The sequence below is a fragment of the Plectrocnemia conspersa genome, unplaced genomic scaffold, assembly GCF_051122295.1.
Source record: "Plectrocnemia conspersa isolate PC_06_02 unplaced genomic scaffold, ASM5112229v1 ptg000010l, whole genome shotgun sequence".
Lineage (NCBI taxonomy): Eukaryota > Metazoa > Arthropoda > Insecta > Trichoptera > Polycentropodidae > Plectrocnemia > Plectrocnemia conspersa.
In genome coordinates this window covers 17,344,428-17,354,315 of record NW_028277174.1, presented here as the reverse complement: position 1 = coordinate 17,354,315, position 9,888 = coordinate 17,344,428, and the positions used below count along the sequence as shown (strand labels likewise).

General features: G+C 30.0%; 1 protein-coding gene and 1 non-coding gene across 2 annotated transcripts; both read left to right on the top strand.

Annotated features, from left to right (window-relative positions):
• Window positions 1-489: 489 nt before the first annotated feature.
• Window positions 490-608, top strand: LOC148230783 (5S ribosomal RNA). The gene has a single exon (XR_015811235.1). It is a non-coding gene; the product is annotated as a 5S ribosomal RNA (ribosomal RNA).
• Window positions 609-4,176: 3,568 nt separating this feature from the next.
• On the top strand, window positions 4,177-5,285 carry LOC148230782 (uncharacterized). Its single transcript, XM_088194983.1, has 2 exons — window positions 4,177-4,254; window positions 4,814-5,285. Exon 2 carries the CDS (start codon window positions 4,819-4,821, stop codon window positions 5,182-5,184), a length of 366 nt encoding a protein of 121 aa, XP_088051109.1. The 5' UTR covers window positions 4,177-4,254; window positions 4,814-4,818; the 3' UTR covers window positions 5,185-5,285.
• Window positions 5,286-9,888: the final 4,603 nt, after the last annotated feature.

Genomic DNA, 9,888 nt, shown 5'->3' with positions numbered 1-9,888 from the left:
AAAGAACGATATTATATTAATATAAACAAAATAAAAAACTTATAACTTAGTTCGAAAAAGTGAAAAAATATAAATAGTAAAAAATCAGTGGCGGTAAATTATGTGTGTGGAATTTGTTTGTTGCACGCAGGCAACACTTTTGACTCGACATTTACTTCCCGATTTCCGGCGTTTTTTAGGCATAAAAAATCCAAAAGCTGTTATTATGTAAGTAATAGCATGTTTTACATTAAAAAAAAATTTTTTACCCTATTTTTAGACATTTAAAATGTTGGGCGTGGGACATATACTTGCGAAAAAAGTCTGGGCAGCTAAAAGGATAAGCCATACTATAAAAATAATGAATAATTTTAATTATATTTTTATTTTAACGACATTAACATGTGGTCACAATAAAATAGATTTTGTGGTCCACAAGTTGGATACCCCTGTTTAAAGGGCTTCAAATAAATCCGATTATATATGTTGTCAAATATAAGATTCTTCCTCGCCAACGACCATACCATGCTGAATGCACCGGTTCTCATCCGATCACCGAAGTTAAGCAGCATTGGGCCCGGTCAGTACTTGGATGGGTGACCGCTTGGGAACACCGGGTGTCGTTGGCCTCTCCTTTTTGCTTTTTCTTATTATATTATAAAATGAATTACTACTTTTTCGTACATATAATCGCATGACCTGCGATTGGTTAAGCAGAAATAAGTGACGCTCGTGATGAAAAAAGGAGTGGAATGCTATCAATTGTTACCGATTGATTCAAATTTTGTTTTGATTGGATTTAGCATCGATTTACTAGATGAACAATGCCAAAAAGTATTTATGTAAAAGCTATAGCGAGTTATCCAATACGTCTAAAAAATTCATTGATGTTTATGTTAATAAAAAGGTATTTTGAAGTAAGTCAATTCTATTATATGATAAACTGCTTTAGAAATATGCTTAGGAATCTATACTTTCAGAAGACCCCTCGTACATTATTGTTCATTTAAATTTTAAAAAATTAAGATGATTTAATACTTCAAATTGGGAAATATATTTTATTTACACCATATGTAATATGGTAAAAAATATAGTAATACCTGACTATGATCACGTGTAGGAGACATAGGCAAGGATAACTCCTTTCAGAGGTCGAAATAAGCGATCGTTTTGAGATGAAATTTTATGCGATTGACCTCGATCTGTTCATTGAACCGCAAATCTTATTGATTTCGTATCCTTATAATAATAATTCATAATAAAAATAATATATAAGCGAAAATAAGAAGGTGAATAGTGTCAGATACAGCCTTGTGTTAAGACACTATGATTTAATGATTCTAGGAATCATTTGTAAGTAAATAAATTTAATAAGATTTATCAGCAATTTATTAAAATCCAAAAATAGCTTAAAGCAACGTTTTTTAAACGGTGGGTTGCAAAGCAACTGACTGATTTATGAAAGTATTTACAATGCATTTATTAAAATATGTATTCATCAATATATAGATGTTCGAAGAATTTGTTTTACAATTATTTATTTAGCTGATATTGCTAAATGTTTATACACTAAGCAAGTATAATCAATAAATACATATAACATACACAGAATATATAAAAAATACTTTAATAATATAATTTATTTCTTAATGCATGAGGGTGTTTCTTTATTCCATTAAGAAAAGGAGTTTTTTGCGGATTTTCCTAGGAATATAATTATAAAAATTTGCACCCCCGTACAAAATTCCCTTGGCGATACTCGATATTTTCAGCAACAAGATATTTAATTTATCTTTTTAAATTTTTAGTATTTTTTCATTGCGATTCAAAATTTTAATGGAAAATTTATATTTTATTGGCTGAATTATTCAGTTTATACCTTAAGAAGATTCAATAAGTCAAATTTAAAACTGAATGTATTTTTTACAGGCAAAAATAATTTTATTCGTAAAAGTTATTATTATTACTGATTATAAATCATTTTAACATATAAAATATTTGCAAGATCAGTTTTAAATGGGTAACTTATACCTAAAAAACGTGAGTTCGAATCCCACTGAGATTCGAATGTAATTTTAATTGTGTTTGAGGGATCGGAATTAGTGATTATTATGTAATCTTAGCTCCAATCGGTTTTCACAAATTCCTTTAACCTCACGGATAAATAATTAAAATATAATCGAACTAGGTCCCTATCGTGATGAATAATTAAAAATAAAAACGTAACTAAGTAGTGCATAGTTACATATTTTGATTGTAAACTGTATTCGTTTATAATTATTAAAATATTTATCCCTGATTTACAGAATGTGATTTCAGTTTGCTGTTTAACCACTTACTTAGTAGTTTTTGATTGTTTTTCCCCCATTTTATCGCATTGGTTATCGCCTATTATATGGCAACGGAAGATTTACAACATATAAATATATGTAATAAAAGTGATTTTTCCGAAGAATCCAAATCAAGCTGTTAATCAATTATTTTTCTTAATTACTACTTTTTTAAATTTAATTGAACTAAATTTAAACAGTTTCACTATAAATTTATTCATATACTGTTTACATGGTTTCCTGTGCAACGACAACACAGAACCATACGTGTTTACATTAACTAATAATTGGCATAGTATTGAAGAGCAAACCTTGAGAGAAGCTGACCCAGAGAAATAATGGTAGCAAAAAATACACTCTCATATCCAACATGGTTCTTGTTTTCAAAATACGAGTTCGTAGTCCTCCGAGAGTCAAAGACCTCTCGGAAGGTAGTTTACCGGGTGAAGGCTGTGCATAATTCCGGTAAAACGTTTCATATTCAGATGAATCATATGTTATTACGGTTTATTAGCGCTTACAAACAAAACACTTTTAAATATTAACTTGACCATTTACCGTGAAATGTCCGAGTAGAATATATAATAGTATGTGAAATCTTTATTTTCCAGCATGACAGGTACCATGGTCATGTATCGCCGACAGCATCTTCTGACAATGGCCCGTTTACGAAGACCTACAGAAGGTACAAATATTTTTGAGGACGTTATTATCGATTTATACATCATATTAATCAAGTAAGTCAGGGCGATCATTATACGTCGTTGCGTAACAGATTTTGAAGTACCAAAAATTGTACTGTATTACTCATTACTGACTACGCATAAGACTATGTACTTCAGTGCTAATAGGGGGATTTCTTATTATTAAAATATAAATTAATAAGTTACACTGACAGCAAATAAGTGTAGTACTATAAAGAGAAACACTAAATAGACAATACATTTTTATCGGTGACACTTTACCGTACACGTAAAAAGAGCAAGTATCTGTAGCTAATTGTAAAAGTACTGCTGAATGCTTTTGCTACGTATTACATGGTTGTCAGGACCTTAAACATGAATACATTTCAGTTAAACAAAACTGTCCATTAAATTTTAAATAATACAGAAGATCTATTAAAAAAATACTAGCGAAGATATAATTTGAATTCATGATATGAACTGTTTAGAAAAAGCCTTAAATTTAACGAAAATAAGAAATAAAATACTGTATTAGTTACATCCAATATATCGTTTGTCAAAGAAACAGTGTTTATATTTAATGTAATATTTATTGAAAATTAAACAATATATTTACCGGAAATATGCACATACTCGTTAAGTAAAAAAGCTCACAACAATTATAAAACAACAACAAAACATATTTAATGAAATACTTAAAAATTGTTAATTAGTAGTTAAACTAGTTTTACGTTTGTAAATTTAATTACAATTAATTAAAAAGCCTGTACTGAAAGTTCAGAACAGTACCTAATATATATTTTTTCTTATTCTTTGTCTTAAAAAATGTGTGGGGCTAAATAATAGCAGCTTTATTAACTGCCATTCATTTTAACATTTTAACCTTGATGTTTAAGCAAAGCTTATATGTAAAAATCAGTAGTTATATTATCTGTTTTATTATAAATTTACTAGAGAATATTTTTTAATATTTAATTAAAATATTTTTTTCTTATTATAATATGTCTTTAGAATTGTATTATGTTATAATACTTTTAATTGAATTTTATTTTTTAACACATACTCTATATAGTTCACAATGCTTATGCTCACAACCTTGACTGCCATACGCCGTATGAATGAATTAAGGAAGTGTATAAGCGAAGGTTAAGATCCGGCTTGGATATAAAATGGTACACCCACCCCTTGACTGCATCAGTACATAGCAACTCCTATTGTTGGTAACAACTACTAACCACTGTCACCTTTACATCAAAATATTTGTGAGTACTTTTTTAGTTAATATAAACATCTTCAAAATAAACAATCATACATTGCACACATAAAAAGAAAACTCAAATTTTAGAAAGCTTAAATCAATTCCTTGAAGTTTCTTAAAGTAAATTTTCGAATAGATTTATACATAGACTACAATTCTCATAAATTTTATTACTATATAGCTTAAGAAATTATATATTTATGGTAAATAACGATAACAGGTTTAATTTTATACATTTCACAAAAAAACTAACTCAATACTAATCAAAACATATGCAAATGATAAACCGATCACTACGCCAAATGGAGGTTGTTAATTGATTCAAACAGCTCAACCTATCATTGTATCACTCAGTAAAGGGCAAAGCCTAGATCAAGGTTTCATCTCCTAAATGGATCAAGACATTGACACAATTATTACACAATTAAGTTAAGCTTTTGCACGTAAATAGTGATGCAAATGTCTATAAACGATCTGAATATTAACCCGCGTGTTTCGCGATTTCACCTTAATAGTGCAACAGTGTACATCGAAGCATCACTAATGAGAATTTTGATTTTCAGCAAAAATGAAATTCTTCGCCGTAGTCCTGGGCGTAGCCTTAGCCGCTGAAATGTGCCTGGCTCAAATCTTCTTCAAACAGCAGCCGATTGCCTATCAGTTAGGCAATCACCATGGGATTGTACCAGATATTCAACAAGTTGCTCCGCCTCATAGAGCTGTAGAAATCAACGCTGCCCATGAAGCTTTATTGCCACCAGAATTATTGAAGTCCAAGAAGTTCTACGATGATCCCCGTATCGCCGCTGGTCTCGCCAAAGCGTCTTGGATGACCAACAAGGAATTCCCAGTTCATAACAGACAGGCTGAAAGGATACCCAGAGAGAAAATCTACAAACTAGCCAAGGATGCTGGCTTCATAATGAGGCGATGAACTGGTGACGATCTCCTAGTATTTTGAAATAATTTATTTAATTTATTGTTGAACGATGTATTTATAAGAATTTTTTATTAAAATAAAAATAGTCAAACATATTTTAACGGTATTTTAATTTACTTTGAACTTCACTAAGGAAGAAGTATTGACGCTATGTTTGGATACAAATAAAAACTTCTTAAAGTAAACTTAAGATTTTTAAGTAAGATGTAGAGGCAAAAACTTTTTCTCGAGTAAAAATGTATTTTAAAAGGCCAGAACAACTGTATGAAATGTAATTGAGTCCATGCATAAAAAATATCAGCATATTGTAAACTTACTACTTGACTAGTTTGGTGAAAGTTTAAAGCAATTTAGAAGACTTAAACAGACAATTTAAATAATTAAGTATTTGGACGTAGTAAACGGTACCATGGAATTAAATGGTTTCCAATGAATGCAAATTGCTGATTTGGAGATGCAGCTTCCAAAATTTCAAGATAGCATCTGGGTTCAATAATTTGTCTATTTAAGGTCTAAATTTAAGAATATGGAAAAGAGTCGCTTATAAAATACAGAAGAGTGCCATAAAAATGCAATAAATTTGTAGTGCTTGGCAGTGGCTTAGCTAAGAAGGGGAGAGGTGGACCGCTTGGAGTCGGCCTTTTCGCGATGGAAGGACCGTTCGTGAAATGTGGTTCTTAAAAAATGCGCTATATGAAAGTTGAATGTGTGAAAACAATAAACAACAGTTTAAAAAATACGGGCCCGAAAAGTTTCTTAGAATCGGTAAAAGTCGAAGTTACACCAGATGCTGTCTATTGTTTTTTTTATTGGAGCACGTTCTAAAATAATGAAATACCTGATAGCTATTAACATATTTCATCATCCTTTAATTAAAGATTTAGCACTAATAAAGAAGTCACTAATGTAAAGAATCATTTGATTTTTCAATAAATAAATATTTAAAAAAAAATCTTACCAGAGCTACAAATACAACAAAATTATGAATATTTCTAGATGTGACACGGCATCCGAGTAGGGCTAAATTTTTTCAGAATTTTGCTACATTTTTTTCAGAATTTTTCCATGTCAGGATTATCCAAGTTATAGGCTGATTTGTATTACCTTTGAAGTCGAACCAGCCAAATGTTATGATTTTAATTTTGTGATACCTCTTTACCTATAATATTAAATATTTTTAAGAAAAAAAATAAAAAAATTTTTTTTTAATAAATATATCTTTAATCAGAGACATCTATCGATCGAACAATAGACATATTTTGATAAAAACTTATTTCAACTTTAATAGAATATATTTTTCTACATTCAGTTATTATGGTTTTAATGTGCCTCTCTAGAGGACTGTTTTATTATTATACCTGCATACAAAAATAAACATATTAATCGATATACAATGTCAAACAAAAATACAAAAAGGAAACAGAAAATATTTCGGGAGTATTATATTTTGGAATTTACTTATTTATAACTTTTTATTTTAACAAAATTAATAAGAACATCAATGCATTTGGTAAGCCTTTTTTATTCAGACTTAATATATGATTCCCTCTTGTTGTGTTTTTCAGCATCTAATTAGATAACTGATTCATAAATAACGGCAATGGACAATTATGATATTGTTCATAAGAATAATTGATTATTAAAAGGCAAAAAATTCTTCATTTTGTTGATTGAATCAATATCTGATGACCCTCTCACTCCATTCTTCGTTTAATTTTTAAGGTCCGTGTTGTACTTGTAGCGTACTGGTATTGCTGCTAGTGCATTTCTTCGGAAGTAGTTTATTCTGTACTGATTGGATTCTGGCATGTTCCTATTGCTTTCCTCACCCCCCTCCATTCCTTATAAGAGCGATAATTTGGGGTTCTGAGCATCATTTGCTGTTTTTTAAGCGTGGCATTCTTTTCCGATGGTACCCTGATTGGTTTATCAACGACTTCCCCAGGCCGCTTCTCTTTCTATTAAGGCCCATCCTTGCACATTCATTTGCGACTTAGTGAAACCGTGTTCGCTAGTGTTCGCAAAACACTATTTCTGTAGCCACCCATCCAAGTACTGTTAAGTCCCAATGCTGCTTAGCCTCGGTGATCGGGCGAGAACCGGTACATTAAGCACTGTACTGTCGTTGGCGAACGTCGATGTTATATTTTGCAATCGAAACTATTTTATTGCACTTGCATTAATAAATAAATATATAATTACAAACATATCTAGATGTCACGAAGAAGTTTAAATTTAGACATGATTTCACATTAAAAGCAGTGCCGTAACTAATTTTTAAATTGTAAAACCCCCTTCCACATGTCACAAGATATCATATCATAAAAATTATTTTGTCATTAAGCTGAAGATGCCCTAATCATCTTACTTATTACCTGATTCTAATTAATTTGAATTTATAAAACTTCTCTTTCAAACTTTAAACTCTGAAATATAAATTTCTTATATACGTTCGTAATTATTATAGTATTATATTATATATATGTGTGTGTATATTTACAGACTATTTTTATAAATCAGCAGCACTTAAAAACGATGGATTAATCTTACTTTTCTAATGTTTCATCTATATCTTCAACTCTTCCATTTTGTTTATTAAATCCATTTTTTTTACAATACACCGTTATATTCATTTTTTGCTTCCAGAACTTTAAGTTCAAAAAATGTTTCACATGTACATATGTTGTGAAGTACTACGTAATCTATTTCATACTTTTGCTGCATGGTGTATTTAATCAGGGCTGTGGAGTCGGAGTCGGAGTCGTGGAGTCGTGGTGTTTTGGCCGGAGTTGGAGTCTGAGTCGGAGTCGTGAAAAATGAGCGACTCTGACCATTTTTTCTATAAAATGCATTTTTTTCAATTATAATATTTTAATTGCGTAATAATGAATGTGTATAGCGTATGAATATTAAACGTGTAGAAAAACAGCAAAAATACCTGATAAAATTAAACTTTTTTGTCGGAGTCGGAGTGGAGTCGTGTTGTTGGTAAATATCGGAATCGGAGTCGGAGTCGTGTTTTTTTTAACGACTCCACAGCCCTGGTATTTATACCTTTTTGCTATACTGGTTTATTGTTTGTGTAAATTTGTACCCAAATAAACCTCGAAAAATGTTATAGCAGTTTATTGTATAGGTACAATATACCGCAGTATCGAAATAGGATCATATTATTTGTCAGTTCAATGCTGGTGGAATATCTGGGACTTTAATCATGATATCCTGTTCCTATTATGCTCTCTGGACGATCAGCTCATGTCTCTGGTGTCGACCAGCCACTGTCTGTGAATCGAACGTATTATCTGGCGCACATCTTCTCATACAAAGAGTTGTTTTTGTGTTACCAAGATCTCTCTTTCATGTAGTGATGTGTGAGGTATTTAACTTTCCTATTGGGTTTGATAATTAAGTAGTGTAAGATATTTATCTTTTCGTTGTTCAAGTGATAGTTATGGTGACCTTTAAATTGTGACTTATGGCGCAAGTGGTTAAAAAACCACACAATAAAATACACTTTTGTTGACCATCTGATTAAAGAAAAATTTAAAAATATTTTAACTCAACTCCTAAATTGTTAATATAAGTAGAAATTATTCATAATGTTTTTATTTAGCAAAAACAATGTGTTGTAAATATACAACAAACTCCATTGTGTCAAATTTTATTGATTAAATTAAACGATTTAAATATGTCAATATAGAGACAATGTCGTATGTTCCACGTCTTTTTGCGCAATTTGCCACTTTACATCATTTTTTTTTCACCATACAAAATAATCTTTAGTGCAACATAATTTATAAGCGCCTTCTTGTGTTTATAATCTAACCCACATTTGCCAGAGGGCTACTGTTTCTTCATTTGCCACATTTTAAGGAATCAGTTTTTCAATAAACATAACGCTCTAAATTCTTAATTTAGCACATTGAATTTCCTACTTTTAACAGATATTCGATATTTTATAATAAACTGTCTATCAGGACAACGTCTCTTATGTATGAAAAATACCCATTTACTAAAAATAACAAGTAACTTTTTGGTTGTTTTGTCGTATATATCAATATTACTAATTGACACCAACATAAGTATACAGTAAAGTGTCAAACTGCATTTTCCTTCCAATCTGTTACTGTATGTATTAATAATGTTCATATAATAATAATCTGAACGGTATAAAAAATATGAGCCGTGCAAAAAATATCCTCTTACTTAAATATTATAATGGAATTATTTTCTGATTTTTAATAAAATTTCACTCCTAACTTTCATTATTTTTATATTATTCTCTATAAAAATAATTACCTCACTTATACATAATATTTAATTTAATTCTGTAGTTTATATAAGTAAATAATTTTAAAAATCCTAGTTTCGAATATTTAAAATAAAAAATAGTTTTCATTCATGTTTTGTGCAAGATGTAATGTTGCACATATTTTTCTCGCACATACGTATGTATTAATACCTAAACAACGACGTAACATAATAATTGATTGCATCTCATGTCGTGATACACGTCTATCCAAATGATAATATCCTCTTACACAAAACAATTGCCCCAGTTACATTTTCTTTTCACAAAATAAAATAAAATTTGTAACATCAATAATACTTTACTGAAAAATAAAATGTATTAACATTTTTATTTCGACACAATACTAAATATAAATAGATTACTAAGATTTCTTACAAATAAAACCA

Bases quoted from the DNA above. Each gene is read 5' to 3' on its own strand.
- LOC148230782 (XM_088194983.1), top strand. From the start codon at position 4,819: ATGAAATTCTTCGCCGTAGTCCTGGGCGTAGCCTTAGCCGCTGAAATG.